This window comes from Barbus barbus (assembly GCF_936440315.1).
Source record: "Barbus barbus genome assembly, chromosome: 40".
Lineage (NCBI taxonomy): Eukaryota > Metazoa > Chordata > Actinopteri > Cypriniformes > Cyprinidae > Barbus > Barbus barbus.
In genome coordinates, this window is record NC_136718.1 from 27,256,730 (window position 1) to 27,278,747 (window position 22,018).

Below are 22,018 nucleotides of genomic sequence, written 5' to 3' on the forward strand. Positions count from 1 at the left end.
CAACCGGAATCACGAGCGCGAAATCTGCCGCGAGACGCACAGAAACAAGCTACAGACTCGCGACCGTTACACACACACACACACTCACACACACACACACACACACACACACACAGTCCCGCGCTTCTGATATCTCTGCTCTGACAGAAAAAGGCGCCAATAACAATAATAGCACTGTCAAACACTAACCTTCAGTACAGCTTATTATTCACCACATCTCTCTCTCACACACACTGATCAAGTGTTCCTGTTGCTATGGAGACCAACATCCCTGCCGTCTCCATGGTGATTTGCGTGCTAGTGTGAGTGCAGCTGTCAGTCACCTAGAGCTCCGCCCACCACCCTGCGTCACATGACTCTTCTGACTAAACACACCTGGCCACACACTGACCAGAACATGATCTGAGTGACACGTGAAGCGGCCAATCAGAGACTGAATCTGCTTTCTGGAGGCGGGGCTCTGTCCCAATACACACACACTTCAGATTGCCTTTAACGCACACTAAATACACACTTCAGAGCAGGATTCATGGCTAAAGGATGATAACTATTATAACAATAAAAATAGCATAAAAAACATTTTAAATTTAAAAGATTAGCAGAGTCCACATGACAACTATATAACGATATCGCTGGAATCACGTTCAAAGTGATTTTTCATGAAATGAATGATAAAAACCCTGACAGCCAATCAGAATCCATCCTGCTTTAAAGAGCTCCAGCATTTAAAGAGACCACCTCGCTGCTGTGGATGCTAATATAGTTATCAATATCTGCACTGAAAACAAGAAAACAGCTAACTGTGACTTTATCTCACAATTCTGACCTTTTCTCACAATTTGGAAAAAAGTCAAAATTACATACTAGATAAATTTATATAAAAGATAAATATAATAAAAATATAAATTTTCTTAAATTAAAAAAATATTTTAAATATCAGATATAAAGTCAGAATTCTGAGAACAGCTGGAATTGTGAGATAAAAAGTTAAATTATTTTTATTCCATGGAAAACAAACAATTGCAAGTTATTTCAAGTAAACTCAGAATTGTGACAGAAACTCTCAATTCTAAGAAAAAAGTCAGAATTTCCACAGAAGAACCCTGGACTTGTTAGATGTGATAAAACTGATAGATGCAAACATGGAATTGTGGGAAAAGAGATCAGAATTATGAGTTTGTGTCTCGCAATTCTATTTATATCTTATAATTCTGACCGTTTCCTCAGAACGGAGATGAAAAGTCATAATTACCTTTTTCATTTATTTTATTTTTTACCCAATGGTGAAAACAAACTTCTAAAGCATTAATTAATCTTAATTCATGTTAATTCCAGCATTTACAAATACATAATAATAAAAGCAAAAGCTGTATCTGTTGATTTCATTTATTGGACCTGAGCAGACATGAACTAACAATGACCTTTTGTATTTTCATTAACAGATACTGTAGCAAATGTACTGCGTGTGTTGTTAATTAATGCATTAACGAGCATGAACTAATGGAGCCTCACTGTAAAGTGTTAACGAGTTCTGTTAAAGCACGTTTACTGCACTCTGGTGCAGTGCGTCCAGGAATCAAGCCTTTCACACACACTTCATGTCTTTATGTCCACTAGAAATACGTCATTCAAGTAGACAAGCGGTCAAAGACTGCAAGTGTGTGAGGTCCTGTATGTGACAAATCAAAAAATCTTGAATCTTGGGGACAGGAAATGACATCCCAGCCAATCAGAAGAGAAGGAACACTCACCAGAGTCGAGGTGGCATAGAAGGGCACGTGCCCGCTGGGGAGCAACACCGGCTGAAACACAACACAGAGACTCGTTAGAGCAAGAGATGTCATATTAGAATGATTTCTGAAGATCATGTGACACTGAAGATTGGAGTAATGATCCTGAAAATACAGCTGCAGATCACAGAAATACATTACAGTTGAACACATATTCACACAGAAAACAGCTGATTTACATTAGAATAATATTTCACTGTTTTTACTGTAGTTTTGGTCAAATAAATGCAGCCTCGGTGAGCAGAAGAGACTTCTTTCATATGCATATGCATGTGTGTGTGTGTGAGTGTGTGTGTGTGTGAGTGTGAGTGTGTGTGTGTGTGTGTGTGTGTGTGTGTGTGTGTGTGAGTGTGAGAGAGAGAGACGAGAGTCACATGACTAAAACAGTTGAATAGTTAGTGGTTTAAATAGGAACAAAATAAATATAACAATAAAAATAACAATAATGGGGACAACAAGAGAAAGGTGTGGGTAATTAGTTACTATGGCAACAACCAAGGGTAACTATGGAAACTCATGTGGCAGGCAAAGAAACATCATTTAATACTAATTAAAAGCAAGCGCTTGATTTGATTTGATTCAGTATTGATTCATCTGCATGAGCTGTATATCAGGTACAGTGCATTGCCATTTTTCTTCAGTGAAAGACTACTAATGCTGTAAACAAAACCCTGCAGCACTACTGTTTAATGAAGGATAAAATAAAGAACAAATTCAAGTACTACTCATCTTAGGGTTAGATTTAGGGTTAAATTGCACATAAGGCTACTTTTCAATGATATAATTATGTTTCTGCTCCAATTTGTTGTTGAAATGAAAACCAAACTTGTTTTCATGACAGATTAATTCAAAATAAAAATATAAGGAATATGTAATCTGTCATATATTTATCAGAACGCTCCTCTAGAGTTGAATTGATTGAATGTGGCGTTATTGATCTCGAGCTGTTTTTCTGCGGCTGAATCGATTGATTCCATGATTCACCACTGATTTCAGTGAGATCTTCTGCTTCTTCTGATGTTCGTTCGTGTTGATATGCCGCTGTATGAAATGATCAATAAAGAGCCACAATCACATTCACACAGAACCTGAACGCTGAGACTTTCATATCAAAAGAAAGCGCTAAGATTACTGTGCAGCAGTCATGCTGTAAAAATATTTGATGATTTAAGAATTGATACTGAAATAATTAAAATGAAGATCTGGCTCCAAATGACCCCGTGTGTCAAAGGCCTGCTCACCCTGTTATTATGAGGTCAAAGGTCATGGCTGAAAGCTGCTTTACAGCTCTGTGCTGATGGACACATGAGGAGCTCACACACACACAAGACTCTTACTTTGGCGGGTGACACGTGCATCTGGGGTGTGTAACCGTGGATACCGTCGACGGGGGCGTGTCCAGCGTCGCTGACAGGCAGCAACTCTGTGGACTTTCCTGCGGTCAGGTGAGTGGGACTGTGCTGCAGCGGAGGAGTCTCCTCATCATGATAACGGTACTTCTGCACACACACACAAACACACACAAACACACACACACACACACACACACACACACACACACACACACACACACACACACACACACACACAAACACACAAACACAACACACAAACACACACACACACAAACACACACACACACACACACACACACAAACACACACACAAACACACACACACACACACACACACACACACACACAAACACAACACACAAACACACACACAAACACACACACACACACACACACACACACACACACACACACACACACACACACACACACACACAAACACACAAACACAACACACACACAAACACACACACACACACACACACACACACACACACACACACACACACACACACACACACACAAACAAACACAACACACAAACACACACACAAACACACACACACACACACAAACACACAAACACAACACACACACACACACACACACACACACACAAACACACACACACACACACACACACACACACAAACACACACACACACACACACACACACACACACACACACACACACACACACACACAACACCCAGATTGAAACACTGGCAAATATCAGTTTAACACAAAACACTTTAATATATGTGTCCCTGCAGCACAAAAGCAGTCATCAGTAACACAGGTATATCTGTAGCAATAGCCAACAATACATTGTATGGATCAAAATTATACATTTCTCTTTTATGACAAAAATCATTAGGATATTAAGATCATGTTCCATGAAGATATTTAGTAAATTTCCTACCGTAAATATATCAAAACTTCATTTTTGATTAGTAATATGCATTGCTAAGAACTTCATTTGAACAACTTTAAAGGAGATTTTCTCAATATTTAGATTTTTTTGCTCCCTCAGATTCCAGATTTTCAAATAGTTGTATCTCAGACAAATATTGTCCTATCATAACAAACCATACATCAATGGAAAGCTTCAGATTATGGATTTCTTTCTTTACTTCAGAAATCTCAGTTTTAAAAAGTTTTCCCTTGACTGCTTTTGTGCTCCAGGGTCACATTTAAAAATGAAAATCATCAGTTTACTGATCTCAGACTCTAAAAACATAATAATAGCAGCAACAATAAAGCCTTAAATATCAATAATAATAATAAAACCTTGAATAATAATAATAATAATAATAATTTTTAAAACTTTAACCCTTTGGGTAAAAACACGGACTAAAGTATGTGTGTTGAGAGGTTCAGCCGAAGATCAACGACAGATAAAGAGGCATCTAATATTCTAATATCGAATATTTACTATTCAGTCTAGTGTTATATTTGTTTATTGATTGCATGGTGATTTCAAACGTTTTTGAAAGACATGTATGCACATATGCATGAACCACACACACACACACACACACACACACACGCACGCACGCACACAGACACACACAAAGACACAGGGATTGGCCAGATGGGGGCGACACAGAGCTGCTCAGTATTCCACTCAGAGCCCACTGCAGAGCTGAGGAGGAATGATGATGATGATGTCATCAGAGAGGGACAAGACGCCATTCAGAGCCTCAGCAGGAGAACACACACACACATCAGACCCACACAGAAACAACAGAGTGTGAATATAAAATTATCATAAACTCTCACTGCTGTGTGTGAGAGATAGAGAAAGAGAGAGAGAGAGTGAGAGAGACAGTGTTTCCCACGCTCTCTCTCTCTCATTCAGTGCATGATGCTGGTCTGGTCGTCATGGAAACTGGCTCTGATAGCATTGTTGCATAGCAACTGACATCACCAGTAACACAAAAATGAAGATGAAAGAGAACAAATGACGGTCTTCAGATTTATGAATGTGTGTGTGTGTGTGTGTGTGTGTGTTTGATTCCTGAAGAGAGACTGTGACGCTTTCACTGCATTGATCTGGTTGATTGAGCGGCATGTCAGCTTCTGCCTCGACCAATCACGTGAGTGTGGGGCGGGGCTATCTGTTTATCTGACCAATGGAGCGCTCAGGAAGCATGTTTCAATCTGAATTTTTTCAGTTGTATTTAGTGACGCTAATGATGCAGAAATACCTGCTTTACCTTCCAGACGAGTGTTTGATTGATCTACTGAAGATAAAACACTCTTCATCCTGCTGTGCATTAGGCCAAAGACAGCATGTGACATGAGCAGGATGCCTGGTTTCACAGCAGTCACAGTCATTTTGAATTCATCAAAGAATTACTTTAATATGCTTAGCTATAAAGTAGGATGTATCTGATCAGTACTTTTTACGGTCATTTCTACATCTGATCAGGCCAAATGCTGTATAGTTTATGAAAAATCAGTTTAAATAAAACCTGCAGGGAATGTTTCAACGTTCTGGGACCATTTCATTTTTAGTTACAAAAACAAATTACAAAGAACATTACTATAAAGAATGGTCTTATGTGTGCTCTGTGTTTGCTGGATAATTGGAATGTTTTGCCATGATTTATGATGTTTGGTTTTTTTTAATTGGGGAATTAAATTTTTTTTAAATGCTAACAAACACTGTAATTAGACACATTGTCAATCAGTATGAGCGGTGCGGCTGATCTGTATATCTTAATATCACAATAAGTGATTATTCACACCGACTGCGTTTGAACTGAAAAACACCAGACGCCAACAAAAATGTTGTGAATCAATCCATGTTATGAATGCTACTTCCATCGAGTTGTACTTACATTCTTTAAATGATGAAAATACAAAATCAAAATGTTATTTTTTTACCATATCGCCCTACTGTAAAGTCATGTGACTGATTACTCAAATCTTAGCATGTTGACTTGATGAACACGAAGCTCAAAGCGCACTCTTAAAGGGACAGTTCACCCAAAAATAACCATCCTGTCATCTCTTCCTAACCTGTATGATGTTTTGAAGAACAGTGGAAACCAAACAACGCCAATAAACAAAAACATTTCTCAGAATATCTTCATCTGCACTCCACAGAAGAAAGCCAAATTCAGGCAGTACATGATGACAGAAGGATGGGTTTGGGGTGAACTGTCTCTTTAAGAGCCTTTGAATAAATGTGGTAGGCTGGAGGGATTTCATAAGTTCTTACATAAAGTTGACACTAGAGTTTTATCTGTGAGAGCTGCTCATATCAATGCACACAGATGCAGGAGATCTCAGGAGCGTCGTGTACAGCCAACACATGAAGCTCAGGACTGAGATCTGCTGCTCCACAGCTGGACGATCCTTCACTGCCATCCAACCCGACACACAGCGAGAAAACACACCAGAAGACACGCACCAACGTCAAGATGGAGCAGCTTAAACTAAAGCTTTCTATGTTTTAGTGGAGATTCAGTTATTGGAAAATGTCCCAAGAAGAACAACAAAACCTAGGGCCAGTTTTACTATCAGCTTGCAAACCATCTTTTGCCATATAAATAGTTCTGTCAGGATTTACTAAAGACACGCAGTGAAGAGTTATCACTGAAGAGGTGCACCTGATCTTCTTGAATATGTATTTGTAGGAGTTTCCCTTTCAGATGCTAAATTTCTAGGCGGAGAGAATTAAAATGAGTCACGCAACACGATTTACGTATGGAGCTTATAATATGACAAAACTATTTGGATTTGAATTGTGTAAATTTGAATTATTGACAGTGTCATTTAACAAAACTGAATATTATGTGGCACTTAACATAGTTCTGAATTTGATATTTTTTTTACTTGAATAATGAACATTTGAAATTTAACACAATTTAATTTTATGGCAGTTTTTTAATAGACATGTTTTTTCAAACAGCAGAGTTTTTGTTCTGAATTCTTTGACGGCAAATATCCAGTTTTAAAAAATACAGCTTCAAGTTTTCAAGATGAAGAAGAAATTCGGATTAAATTCAATATTTAGAATTCAAAGCGCAGAAATTGAGATCGTACAGAAAGTAGGTCAGAGGTCATCCACAGGGAAGAGTAGATGATCTCCGAGAAGTGGTACGATCCTTTACTGCGACCGGGAGGATATGTTCGGTTCACTTAGGCTAGTTTTGTCCTGGACACAACATATTAACTCGTGGGAGTGTGATAATATGTCTGGCCACGAGATCATTTTGTGGAGGTAATCCTGGAATCGCCACGCGGCTGCCGCTTTCTCTCGTAGTGGAAGTGTTTAGTGGGTCTCGGGGCAGACATTGCCAGTTACATAACGTAATATAACAGAAATGTATTATGAGTTATTTGCTATTTCTTATTTCATGGACTAGCTTATAGCGTAGTTTTCATGTCAGACCTAGTTAACGATGACATTTTACATGTAATTGTATTTTTACCTGGCAATCCAACTCGTACACCATGCTCTGGATTTTATTTTTATTATTACTTATTTATATCAAAGACTATAGAATACCAAAGATGTGCCACTCGTATTGTTTTGAATGGGAAAAATACAACGCTCAATATGGCCGCTCAATCGCAGGAAGCCCCGCCTTCTGAATGAAAGAACCAATCGCTAATCAGTAAAGTCATCGCGTCACTGCAGCTGCCGTTAGAAGTCCCGGTTGCTATAGAAACAGTCAGCGCTCAGGACTGAGCATGCGCATGCTGATCTAGCCTGAGAAATAAGCTTTTTATAACGCTATTTGAGCAAAAGAAACAATGTTTATGACACAGTTGTTGTCCGATTTCATTGGTGATTTCAAATATTAAATTTAATCGTAAGCTTAGTGAACCGTTTTGGAGAATTTGATGTTTCCCCATACAAAGTGATAGGAGCTGCTCTTGGATGCCCGAGAGAAGTTTCAAAGATGGCCGCCGAGTGACAGGACTTGCCTTAAAGAGACTTTGATTACATCTCTGTAAAACATCTTTGATGGATCATCCAATGGGAATTCTATTACATTTTAAATGATCTTCATCATGTTTTCAACACTACCTACATGAGCTCAGTGAAATGTTCTACTGGTTGTTAATAATCTGCTCGGTTAAAGCTGACAAAATTATTATTATTTTTTTTAATCTCTGGTGGGAGATGGTCCTCACTGCAGAACACAGGATCCAGGGGGCTTGGTTGGATCTAGATCCAACTCCTCCCACCTTACATAGACCTAAACTTACCAATCTCCACCCCCTGATCCCTAAACCCACCCATCCCCATCCCCACCCCTAAACCCACCAATCTCCACCCCTAAACCTACCAATCTCCTCCCCCTGATCCCTAAACCTACCAATCTCCACCCCTAAACCTACCAATCTCCACCCCCTGATCCCTAAACCCACCAATCTCCACCCCTAAACCTACCAATCTCCACCCCCTGACCCCTAAACCTACCAATCTCCTCCCCCTGATCCCTAAACCTACCAATCTCCACCCCCTGACCCCTAAACCTACCAATCTCCTCCCCCTGATCCCTAAACCTACCAATCTCCACCCCCTGATCCCTAAACCCACCAATCTCCACCCCTAAACCTACCGATCTCCTCCCCCTGATCCCTAAACCTACCAATCTCCACCCCCTGATCCCTAAACCCACCAATCTCCACCCCTAAACCTACCAATCTCCACCCCCTGATCCCTAAACCCACCAATCTCCACCCCCTGATCCCTAAACCCACCAATCTCCACCCCTAAACCTACCAATCTCCACCCCCTGACCCCTAAACCTACCAATCTCCTCCCCCTGATCCCTAAACCTACCAATCTCCACCCCCTGATCCCTAAACCCACCAATCTCCACCCCTAAACCTACCAATCTCCTCCCCCTGATCCCTAAACCTACCAATCTCCACCCCCTGATCCCTAAACCTACGAATCTCCACCCCTAAACCTACCGATCTCCTCCCCCTGATCCCTAAACCTACCAATCTCCACCCCCTGATCCCTAAACCCACCAATCTCCACCCCTAAACCTACCAATCTCCTCCCCCTGATCCCTAAACCTACCAATCTCCACCCCCTGATCCCTAAACCCACCAATCTCCACCCCTAAACCTACCGATCTCCTCCCCCTGATCCCTAAACCTACCAATCTCCACCCCCTGATCCCTAAACCCACCAATCTCCACCCCTAAACCTACCAATCTCCACCCCCTGATCCCTAAACCCACCAATCTCCACCCCCTGATCCCTAAACCCACCAATCTCCACCCCTAAACCTACCAATCTCCACCCCCTGACCCCTAAACCTACCAATCTCCTCCCCCTGATCCCTAAACCTACCAATCTCCACCCCCTGATCCCTAAACCCACCAATCTCCACCCCTAAACCTACCAATCTCCTCCCCCTGATCCCTAAACCTACCAATCTCCACCCCCTGATCCCTAAACCTACGAATCTCCACCCCTAAACCTACCGATCTCCTCCCCCTGATCCCTAAACCTACCAATCTCCACCCCCTGATCCCTAAACCCACCAATCTCCACCCCTAAACCTACCAATCTCCTCCCCCTGATCCCTAAACCTACCAATCTCCACCCCCTGATCCCTAAACCCACCAATCTCTACCCCTAAACCTACCAATCTCCACCCCCTGATTCCTAAACCTACCAATCTCCACCCCTAAACCTACCAATCTCCACCCCCTGATCCCTAAACCTACCAATCTCCACCCCTAAACCTACCAATCTCCACCCCCTGATCCCTAAACCTACCAATCTCCACCCCTAAACCCACCAATCTCCACCCCCTAGATGTGGATCCAACCCCGCCCCCTGGATCTTTGTTCTGCAGTTAGGGGCTACTGACCGCCAGCGAAACCGCCTACTTTCCTGCTATTCACAATTTAAATAAAAGTTTTAATAAATGAGTTTTGTCTACCTCATGTAAGAGATGTAATGCGGGTGTGGTTCGGGTCGGATAACGGGTTGGGTGTTCTGGGTGCGGGTATCAAACAGGTCCTGTGCAGGACTCCAGATGCTATGTTGAGGGAACCACAAATTTTTCTCGTGGCCACGAGTTTAATGCATAAACAAACCTGCGTGACCATAGCAACCTGGGATTATCAGAAATGGATTTATTAATATTTAATTTTGAATGATGAGATTATTATATTAATTATTACAAATTGTAACATTATTAAATTATTTTAACCACAGGCCTAGGCTACCGGACTGTATTGTGTGCGATGTAGACAGCTTTCGAATGAAGTTTATCAGGAATAAATTACATAAAGTACATCAAATAAAATAGGCCTAAAAGAAACATTTGTATCCATCCCAAGTCCATTAACTGATCGTCTTTTTCCATAACATTTGTTTATTATTATTATTATTGGTTATATAAATGCCGACATGCCAATAAAGCTTTGATTATGCTACATGACTTACGGGAATTTTTTACTGGAAGTGCAGTTTAAAGCTTGAATTTAACATGTATTTAATTTTATTTCGGCTAATTAATAGATTATTATAAACAGTGTTTCGTTGAGGAATGTAAATGAAAACACAACGCGCTCATTGTCACATATGGGTGTAAATACAATCAAAGTCAAAACCTCATTGGCATAATTGTCAGACGCTTACAGTATTTGCAAAATATGATAGCATATTAATAATACTAGCATAATTATACAGAATGATAATTAGGTAAAGCCCTACACAAATTGAAAGGGAAATAAGCATAACAATAAATATAAAAATATAACCCTAACCAGTTAATATAATTATACATACAAATATAATATAATTAATATAATTAACATACAAATATTAAATAAAAAGACACGATCAGTTAACGGATTTACAATATTTTATCCATCTCTGATAATCCCAGGTTGCTGTGTAACACAGGTTTGTTTACGCATTAAACTTTAAAAAAAAAAATTTTTTTTATTTCAAATCAAAGCATTACAATATTTGAGCATTAACATGGGCAAACGGACTACATCACATGTAGATATAAGGGCTACACAAATCAGCGTAATATAACCTCACAAAAACCCTTTACAGAGACCTTACAACAATCAAAAAGGTCATTTAGATATCACACACATTTATTCTGTGTCTCTGCAAATCGTTTCATTGCTGCTGAATACATGAATAAGAATCATGGGGCTAAACTGGACTCGATTAAGAGCTGTTTGTGTGTCGAACAGAGCCGCACGATTCTGGATCAACTGAGAAGATTGTTTTTAATGGAGGTTATAGTTCTCTCTCAGTTCTGAAGAAGAAATATTAGACAACTAAACTAAACCTGATGGAGTTTATGACTCACTGAAGACTGACTCGTTTCATTACTGGATGAATCAGTGGTTTTGAATGAATCTCTTGAATGAATGATTCATAGACAAATACATTTTAACAGCTCCTTTTGCCAGTTAAATAAAAAAGATGAGCGCACAGGAATTGATAGATGGAATCGAAATGTTAAATTTACATCAAGTATCTGATTCCTGACCTTTATCCTATTCTGGAACTGGAATTGATTTTTGATTCCCAACCCTATAACCGACCCACACTAACTAGCCTAATCTTCAGCTCTTGGTGACATCTTAAGTTCCCCATGAAGAAAGCACCCTAGTAAACATTAAATGCTCAACATGAAGATCACTAGAACATCAAGACAATTAACAACTCTGTAACAACACGTCATCAACATGCACCTAATGAGCAGGCCGCGCGCACACACACACACACACTCGCAGGTGTATAAATGAGACGAGAGCTCGAGACGGCGGCGCTGAACGCACGCGCGCGCGTGAGAACGCTGCGGTATTTAGACACGTCGGGCGCACACACACTCGCTCACACACACACACACACACGCGCGCGCGCTGCAGCGGTCTTACCTTAGTGGTCACTATACACAGGCAGTCCATGTCAGGACTGAGGGGCGACAGAAGCGCTGTTCCCCCCCACCCTCCCCGCTCTCTCCCTCCGCCGCTCGAGCCTCCGTTCTCTCGCTCGCCCTCTCTCTCTCTCTCTCTCTCTGTCTAACAGCTCGCGCCGGAGAGACGGAGGGAGGGGGGGGGGACAACAACAGGACGACACGCGCGTGAAAACACCAGCGGAAACGCCAAGAGAGACCGTGGGTGAATACTGTTGTCATGGCAGCCAACTGTTGTTGCTCTAGCAACTGTAGAGCAGTTGCCATGGAGACTGGGAGAGGCTGTTGCCATGTGGAGCAGAGGTGCGCTGATGTGCAGGGGGTCAAAGTTGAAAGATTAGAAGAAGAACTGAAGGATTCTTCATCTGCGGAGACACTCATAAGTTCGGAGTCCCAAATCTTCACACGTTAAAAAATAAAGGTTTACACACTGCCTCCGAAACTTTCATCCGTCATAACAAATTCAGATCAGGTTCAATTTTCTGCGTTTTCACTTCTGTAGCATGCATTTGATAGGAAAGGATGAGGATGAGTGTGTTCTTGCATGTGAATGTTTTTATTAAACTTATGAAGGTGAAAGATTATCTTTTGTGTCACACATGTTTTGAAGTTTTGCCAATTTAATCATTGAAGCGATTTTAAAGCATTGAAGCACAAGAAGCCGTCACTCAGAGCAGCGAGCCCCGATTAGAGCTCTTTCACGGCTTCTTGTGCTTTAACAGACAAACACACGGCCAATACAAACAAACCTAACTCAAATCACTGTTTCATTTGTTCTATTTATTTATTTGTGCTATTAACTGTAATCTGTTCATTTGTTCTTATTTACTGACTGCTCGCTCATCTTTAATAATGTTAACTTTATATTTGTTAGGCTGGTAGTTTTTTCTGTGTTGCTAAAATTGAGATAAAATTGATAAAATTGATAAATTGATTTTATTCTAAAACTTTGATGTCATAATTATATATTCAATTAGATTAGACAAGAAACAGAAGCGTTTCACTACTGTCTCAGACTTCTGAAGCCCTTGTATATTGTAAATGCATGTAAAAATTATACAGTTAGAAAACACATTATGTAATGAAACCGGTGACCATTCAGAGCATGAAGTGTCCAACATTCAACAACTTGTTTTTTTGTTTAATTAAGAGCATCACACATGTATTTTAAGTGCTCTTCATCGTGTTGTCATTGCAGGAGCGACACACTAATCAGGCTATTTATACTACAGAATGGCACAGAATAGAACAGTGCACGAGTGTGTGAATCGGGACTCACCTTCTGTCTTGTTTAGACCTTTTCTTTCCTACAATACATCTGTGTTCTGGTCTGTATGAAGACCCGTTCACACCAAAAACAATAACAATAATGTTCTAACTCTAGTGAAGTTCACACCACAACTATACCTATAATGGCACAGAGGAGAGATATCGCTGGAATCACTTTCAGAGTGATTTTTTCCAGCCGATGAACGATAAAAAAAACTGACAGCCAATCAGAATCCATCCTGCTTTAAAGAGATCCAGCATTTAAAGAGGTAGATGACAAAACTGCAGCGCGCTTACAATAAACAGAACATTATCATGTGTCGGAGCAGATGCTTATATAGTTATTACTAGCTGCAGTCCGTAAGTTTTGCCTCTTTGTCTCCATCTCTGTTTGAAACCTGCAATTGCAGTTATTTGCTGAATTATCATCTTTACGTGGGTTGTCCCAAATAAGAATTTTCACCGGATATTATCATGAGTAATGAGTAAGTAACATGTCTGCCACGTTTGTTCTGACCAACTGAAGAAAACGCATTACCATAAATCGCAACAACGGTGATTTAATCTAAAGATCAGTTAGCTAATATCACATCTAACCATGCAAGTTATTATTACTGTTATACTTTGTTCTCAAATTAATGATGTTAATAACATCAGTTTTGTATGACTATGTGTATGTAGTGTGTATTAGCGTTACATGTAGGTTTCAATTTCTGTCAATTCTAATCTGTAATTATCAGTCATACCTTTTGAATTTCATATAAATAAATTCTTTTAAACCCCAAAAAGCTAATTATTCTTCCTTAGAACTGGTTCTCTTTAAAATACAAATCTTGTGTAATCCCAGGCTATCTGTTAGATGCACATTTAAAACTGGAATATAATCTAATTTCAGTCACGTCTTTCATATAAACAAACTTTTCTGGATTACAATCCGCCAACAAAATGATAAATTTAATTATTCCAGCTGCTGTGAGAAAAGGCTATAAACAATCCTCCACCTGCAGGACCCTCAAACTAAAAAAACATTATTATAAGCTAACCGTTGTGAATCAGGCTAAAGTAAGGAGATAGTTTTGAACGCTGGTTATGTATTTGCTCAAAAATTGATTTTAGATCATTTTTAACCAAAAAAGTTATGGACTGCAGCTTTAACGTTAACAGCAGTTAATGCTATTATCATTATATTTATGTAATTATTGTTGTAGTTAATGTTATGGTCAGTTATCATCACAGTTATGGTTCTTGGTGTGAACAAGCCTTAAGTGTTTTGCAGATGTTCTTGAATCATTCTTTAAAATGATACTGTACTTCAACAAGACTTCAGATGTGATTCTCTCTCTCTCTCTCTCTCTCTCTCACACACACACACACACACACACTCACACACACACACACACACACACACACACACACACACACACACACTCACACACACACACACACACACACACACACACACACACACACACACACACACACACACACACTCACACACACACACACTCACACACACACACACACACACACACACACACACACACACACACACACACACTCACACACACACACACACACACACACACACACACACACTCACACTCACACTCACACACACTCACTCACACACTCACACACACACACACACACACACACACACACACACACACACACACACACACACACACACACACACACACACTCACACACACACACACACACACACACACACACACTCACACACACACACACACACACACACACACTCACACACACACTCACACACACTCACACTCACACACACTCACTCACACACTCACACACACACTCACACACACACACACACACACACACACACACACACACACACACACACACACACACACACACTCACACACACACTCACACACACTCACACTCACACACACTCACTCACACACTCACACACACACACACACACACACACACTCACACACACTCACACACACACACACACACACACTCACCAGTCCCGGTGTGAGCGCTCGACCTGCCGTCTGATTCTCAAACACTGTCAGCTCATAAAACTCCTGAATATCTGTGGAAGAACACACACACACACACTTCATATTAAATGACCAAAAACACACTGCCAGCAAAAATATTGGAATAATTAAGATGATTTAATGTTTCTGAAAGAAGTCTCTTCTGCTCACCAATTTATTTGCTCAAAAATACAGTAAAAATTGTGAAATATTACTACAGTTTAAAATAAATCTGAATTTATTTGATGAGAAATACAGTAAAAACATGAAATATTATTACAGTTAAAATAAATCTGTTAAACTGTAATGTATTTCTGTGATCTGCAGCTGTATTTTCAGCATCATTACTGCAGTCTTCAGTGTCACATGATCTTCAGAAATCATAATAATATACTGATTTACTGCTCAACAAACATTTCTGATTATTATCAATGTTGAACACAGTTGTGCTGCATAATATTCAATCCGTGAATATGTTTGGGGTCAGTAAGAAATTAATACTTTTATTCATCATTGATGCATTAAAATGATCAAAAGTGACAGTAAAGACATTTATAATGTTACAAAACATTTCTATTTAAAATAAATGCTGTTCTTTTGAACTTTCTATTCTTCTGTGAATCCTGAAAAATAAAATGTATCACAGTTTCCACAAAAATATTGTGCAGCACAACTGTGTTCAACATTGATAATAATCAGAAATGTTTGTTGGCATTAGTGGAAGTGCATTAGCATGGCTCAAATCGTACTTATCTGACCGCCATCAGTTCGTAGCAGTGAATGAAGAGGTATCATATCGATCACAAGTGCAGTATGGAGTACCTCAAGGCTCAGTACTAGGGCCGTTACTTTTCACGCTTTACATGTTACCCTTGGGAGATATTATCAGGAGACATGGTGTTAGCTTTCACTGTTATGCTGATGATACCCAGCTCTATATTTCTTTGTGGCCCAGTGAAACACACCAAATTGAGAAACTAACGGAATGCATAGTCAATATAAAAAACTGGATGACAAGTAACTTCTTACTGCTAAATTCTGAAAAAACAGAGGTGTTAATTATCGGACCTAAAAACCCCGCATGTAATAACCTAGAACACCATCTAACACTTGACGGCTGCTCTGTCGATTCTTCTTCATCAGTTAGGAACCTAGGTGTGCTGTTTGATAGCAATCTTTCATTTGAAATCCATGTTTCTAGCATCTGTTAAACTGCGTTTTTCCATCTCAAAAACATATCTAAATTACGACCTATGCTCTCAACGTCAAATGCAGAAATACTAATTCATGTGTTTATGACCTCAAGGTTAGACTATTGTAATGCTTTATTGGGCGGTTGTTCTGCACGCTTGATCAACAAACTACAGCTGGTCCAAAATGCAGCAGCTAGAGTTCTTACTAGAACCAGGAAGTACAACCATATTAGCCCGGTTCTGTCAACACTGCACTGGCTCTCTATCAAACATCGTATAGATTTTAAAATCTTGTTAATTACTTATAAAGCCCTGAATGGTTTGGCTCCTCAGTACTTGAGCGAGCTCTTATCACATTATAGTCCTCCACGTCTGTTCTGCGTTCTCTGCCGTTTGATAATACCTAGAATATCAAAATCGACCGCGGGCGGCAGATCCTTTTCCTATTTAGCACCCAAACTCTGGAACAATCTACCTAACACTGTTCGGGAGGCAGACACACTCTGTCAGTTTAAATCTAGATTAAAGACACATTTCTTTAACCTGGCTTACACATAACACACTAATACACTTCTATTATTCAGATCCATTAAAGGATTGTTAGGCTGCATTAATTAGATCAACCGGAACCGGGAACACTCCTCATAACACATGATGTACTCGTTACATCATAAGAAGAATGGTATCTAAGATAATATTTGTCTGTTTCTTTCTTATTCCGATATCACCGTAGCCACCCAGATCCAGTCCGTATCCAGATCAGACGGTCACTGCAGCCACCTGGTATTCAACGATGAATTGCCTTTAACTGAAAATTGAGTGTTTACTATTGTCCTTCTGCATTATTGACACACTATTTCCCTATTTTATACAGTAAAGCTGCTTTGATACAATCTGTATTGTTAAAAGCGCTATATAAATAAAGGTGACTTAAACACTGACTGACAGCTCCATTCATCCTCAGCGACCAATCACACACCGCTCACCTGCCAAGCCCCGCCTCCAGTGACCTCTCTAATCTGAAGATGTCACAAGTGTAAATCTCCTAATGACAGATTACACACTAAATATAGAGAGTTCACACTGCCACTCGCTACTGATTAGCTCTGTGTGTGTTTGTGTGTTACTCACCCAGCAGAGCCTGAAACAGGTCACTCTGAAAGATGGTCAAGAGTCTTTCAGCACGACTCCTGAAACCTTCATCACCTGCTGATTGACAGGCTTCCATTGCCTGCAGCGCTCGCTCTGTATCTGACACACACACACACACACACACACACACACACACACACACACAGAGACAGAGACACGCACACACACACACACACACACACACACACACACACACAGAGACAGAGACACGCACACACACACACACACACACACACACACACACAGCGTTAAACACACATGTAACAGGGTGTAATGTGTGTTACTGTAACCCTGAAAATGACAGACACACCAACAGCACATCATAGAGCATCACAGAGGAGACAGATCTGAAACCATCAGAAACAAACACACACACACACACACACACACGTTTGTTTTTGTGAAAAGTGAGTTCATCCCATAGGTGTAATAGTTTTTATACTGAACAAACTGTATGTGCTATTGCCCTGCACCTAAACTTAGCCCTCACAGGAGACTGTGCATTTCTACTTTCCCCCAAAAAAACCTCACTCTGTATGATTTATAAGCGTTTTGAAAAGTGGGGACATGGGGTCAATGTCCTGAAAAGTCACCTTCACCTTGTTATACCTGTGTCATACCTGCCATTATACACATTTATGTCCTCATTTGTCACAAAAACACTCTCACACATACACACATACTCACTCACACCCACACAGACACACAGACACACACACACACACACACACACACACACACACACACACACACACACACACACACACACACACACACAGACAGACAGACAGACAGACACACACACACACACACACACACACACACACACACACACACACACACACACACACACACACACACACACACAGACACACACACACACACACGTAAACGATCACACAAACACACACACACTCAGAGCTGGATGGGTCTCACCTTCTCGTTTGAGAGGCATGTCGGCTGTCGTTCTCTCTGCTGTGTTTCTCCAGCTGTCGTTTGATCCTCTGAACTTAAACCTCTTTAGGGCTTTGAGCTCCAGCCCCGTGGCCTGCTGGGAAATGTAGTTCAACCTGGCCATCTGTCAATCAAGCACAGTGTGAGTGTGAAGGACTCCCTGTCTGGAGTCTCTGAGATCTTCTGCTCTGTAGATCTGTTTTCTGCTGCAGCAGGTGTGTCTGATCACTCAGCAGAGGAATCACTCCTGACTGAAGGACAAACACACTCTGGAGAACAAAACCACTCATAAGGGACTTTTTTTATTTTATTTATATTTATACGTCATCTGAAGCTGTATGAATAATCTTTCCATTGATGTATGGTTTGTTATGATCGGACAATATTTGTCTGAGATACAACTATTTGAAAATCTGGAATCTGAGGGAGCAAAAAAATCTAAATATTGAGAAAATCTCCTTTAAAGTTGTTCAAATGAAGTTCTTAGCAATGCATATTACTAATCAAAAATGAAGTTTTGATATATTTACGGTAGAAAATTTACTAAATATCTTGATGGAACATGATCTTAATATCCTAATGATTTTTGTCATAAAAGAGAAATGTATAATTTTGATCCATACAATGTATTGTTGGCTATTGCTACAAATATACCTGTGTTACTCATGACTGCTTTTGTGCTGCAGGGACACATATAGCTGCTTTTAGCGTTTATGACTGTTATAGCACCAGCTGTGGTCCCATGTCCCTAAACCTTTGTACCTGTCGCATGTGCTTACCAGGTTTCGTCAAGTTTTGAGCTTTTGTTTAGGCTTTATAAGCTTTTGGGTATATTTGGACAGGCCCCTTTTCTAAACGACCCCGTTATAGCTTCCCTAACAGTAAATAAAAAAATATATATTAATTGACCTGGAGAGTCCAGAGAATTGTACTGCAGTGTTTTTTTCCAGATTGAGCGAAAAACCTAGGAGTAGTTCACGAAAGTAGTCTTTTTGCATCAGTTTGATTGGAAGCAGTGGTTCTAGAAGCAAAGTTGTTCGGAACGAGGAGGTCTATCGTATGATACGAATATCATGTGTATTTATCAGTTAGGATCGATAGGACAAATGGTTGAGTAGTTATGGCTGTTTTATGTATTTTTCCACTCTTATAGCTCCACGATTTTTTTCTACATGAGGTCAGATTGAGCTCTTACAGAAGCATTCTGAGTTTGGTGAAGATATCTCATTCCGTTCAGGAGTTATAGCGTTTTAGTAAAAGTGACCTTGCCCCTTTTCAAATGTTTTGGCACCCCTTTGCCACGGCGTCAAACGTTTTTTTTGGATAATTATTGATATTCACTCTCCAGAGAATCTTCCTGCACTGGTTTGGTTCCGATTGGGCAAAAAACCTAGGACTAGTTCACAGGTAGGTTTAAAAATAAATAAATAAATACCTGAAAAATCTGTCCGGTGTGAGCCAAGGATTCCAACGACACTTGAGCCTGCAACGAATGGTTTAGGAATTATGAGCGATTTGGCACTTTTGATCGCTGTAGTGTAGGGCTGTGTATCGGCAAGAATCTGGCGATGCGATACGTATCACGATACAGGGGTTACGATACGATATACTGCGATACTGTAATGTACTGTAGGAATAGGATATATTTTTAGGAAAGCTATCATTAAGAGCACACCACAATATGCAAACCTTAGCAATAAATAAATAGAAATACAAACCCGATTCCAAAAAGTTGGGACACTGTACAAATTACGAATAAAAAAGGAATGCAATAATTTACAAATCTCATAAACTTATATTTTATTCACAATAGAATATAGATAACATATCAAATGTTGAAAGTGAGACATTTTGAAATGTCATGCCAAATATTGGCTCATTTTGGATTTCATGAGAGCTACACATACCAAAAAAGTTGGGACAGGTAGCCATAAGAGGCCGTAAAAGTTAAATGTACATATAAGGAACAGCTGGAGGACCAATTTGCAACTTATTAGGTCAATTGGCAACATGATTGGGTATAAAAAGAGCCTCTCAGAAGTCAAGATGGCAAGAGGATCACCAATTCCCCCAATGCTGCGGCGAAAAATAGTGGAGCAATATCAGAAAGGAGTTTCTCAGAGAAAAATTGCAAAGAGTTTGAAGTTATCATCATCTACAGTGCATAATATCATCCAAAGATTCAGAGAATCTGTAACAATCTCTGTGCGTAAGGGTCAAGGCCGGAAAACCATACTGGATGCCCGTGATCTTCGGGCCCTTAGACGGCACTGCATCACATACAGGAATGCTACTGTAATGGAAATCACAACATGGGCTCAGGAATACTTCCAGAAAACATTGTCGGTGAACACAATCCACCGTGCCATTCGCCGTTGCCGGCTAAAACTCTATAGGTCATAAAAGAAGCCATATCTAAACATGATCCAGAAGCGCAGGCGTTTTCTCTGGACCAAGGCTTATTTAAAATGGACTGTGGCAAAGTGGAAAACTGTTCTGTGGTCAGACGAATCAAAATTTGAAGTTCTTTTTGGAAAATTGGGACGCCATGTCATCCGGACTAAAGAGGACAAGGACAACCCAAGTTGTTATCAGCGGTCAGTTCAGAAGCCTGCATCTCTGATGGTATGGGGTTGCATGAGTGCGTGTGGCATGGGCAGCTTACACATCTGGAAAGGCACCATCAATGCTGAAAGGTATGTCCAAGTTCTAGAACAACATATGCTCCCATCCAGACGTTGTGTCTTTCAGGGAAGACCTTGCATTTTCCAACATGACAATGCCAGACCACATACTGCATCAATTACAACATCATGGCTGCGTAGAAGGAGGATCCGGGTACTGAAATGGCCAGCCTGCAGTCCAGATCTTTCACCCATAGAAAACATTTGGCTCATCATAAAGAGGAAGATGCGACAAAGAAGACCTAAGACAGTTGAGCAACTAGAAGCCTGTATTAGACAAGAATGGGACAACATTCCTATTCCTAAACTTGAGCAGCTTGTCTCCTCAGTCCCCAGACGTTTGCAGACTGTTATAAAAAGAAGAGGGGATGCCACACAGTGGTAAACCTGGCCTTGTCACAACTGTTTTGAGATGTGTTGATGCCATGAAATTTAAAATAAACTTATTTTTCCCTTAAAATGATACATTTTCTCAGTTTAAACATTTGATATGTCATCTATGTTGTATTCTGAATAAAATATTGAAATTTGAAACTTCCACATCATTGCATTCTGTTTTTATTCACAATTTGTACAGTGTCCCAACTTTTTTGGAATCGGGTTTGTAGTTTAACCAGAACACACTGGGATCTGCGTTTGCAATAATCAGTCCCTGTAACA

At 40.1% G+C, this 22,018-nt stretch overlaps 1 protein-coding gene across 3 annotated transcripts in view; it reads right to left on the reverse strand.

Moving 5' to 3' along the window:
• LOC306859243 (disks large homolog 4) overlaps positions 1-18,675 on the reverse strand; it is a gene marked incomplete at its 5' end in the record, with an annotated part of 37,942 nt that extends 19,267 nt beyond the window's left edge. Inside the window, 5 exons of one of the 3 annotated variants that reach the window (XM_079400183.1) lie at positions 1,752-1,802; positions 3,128-3,289; positions 15,358-15,428; positions 17,700-17,819; positions 18,657-18,675. In XM_079400183.1, the coding sequence (XP_079256309.1) occupies positions 1,752-1,802; positions 3,128-3,289; positions 15,358-15,428; positions 17,700-17,819; positions 18,657-18,675 (423 nt within the window). Of the gene's footprint in view, positions 274-1,751; positions 1,803-3,127; positions 3,290-15,357; positions 15,429-17,699; positions 17,820-18,656 lie in introns of those variants that run through there. The other 2 variants (XM_079400181.1, XM_079400182.1) reach the window with 2 other exon arrangements.
• Positions 18,676-22,018: the final 3,343 nt, after the last annotated feature.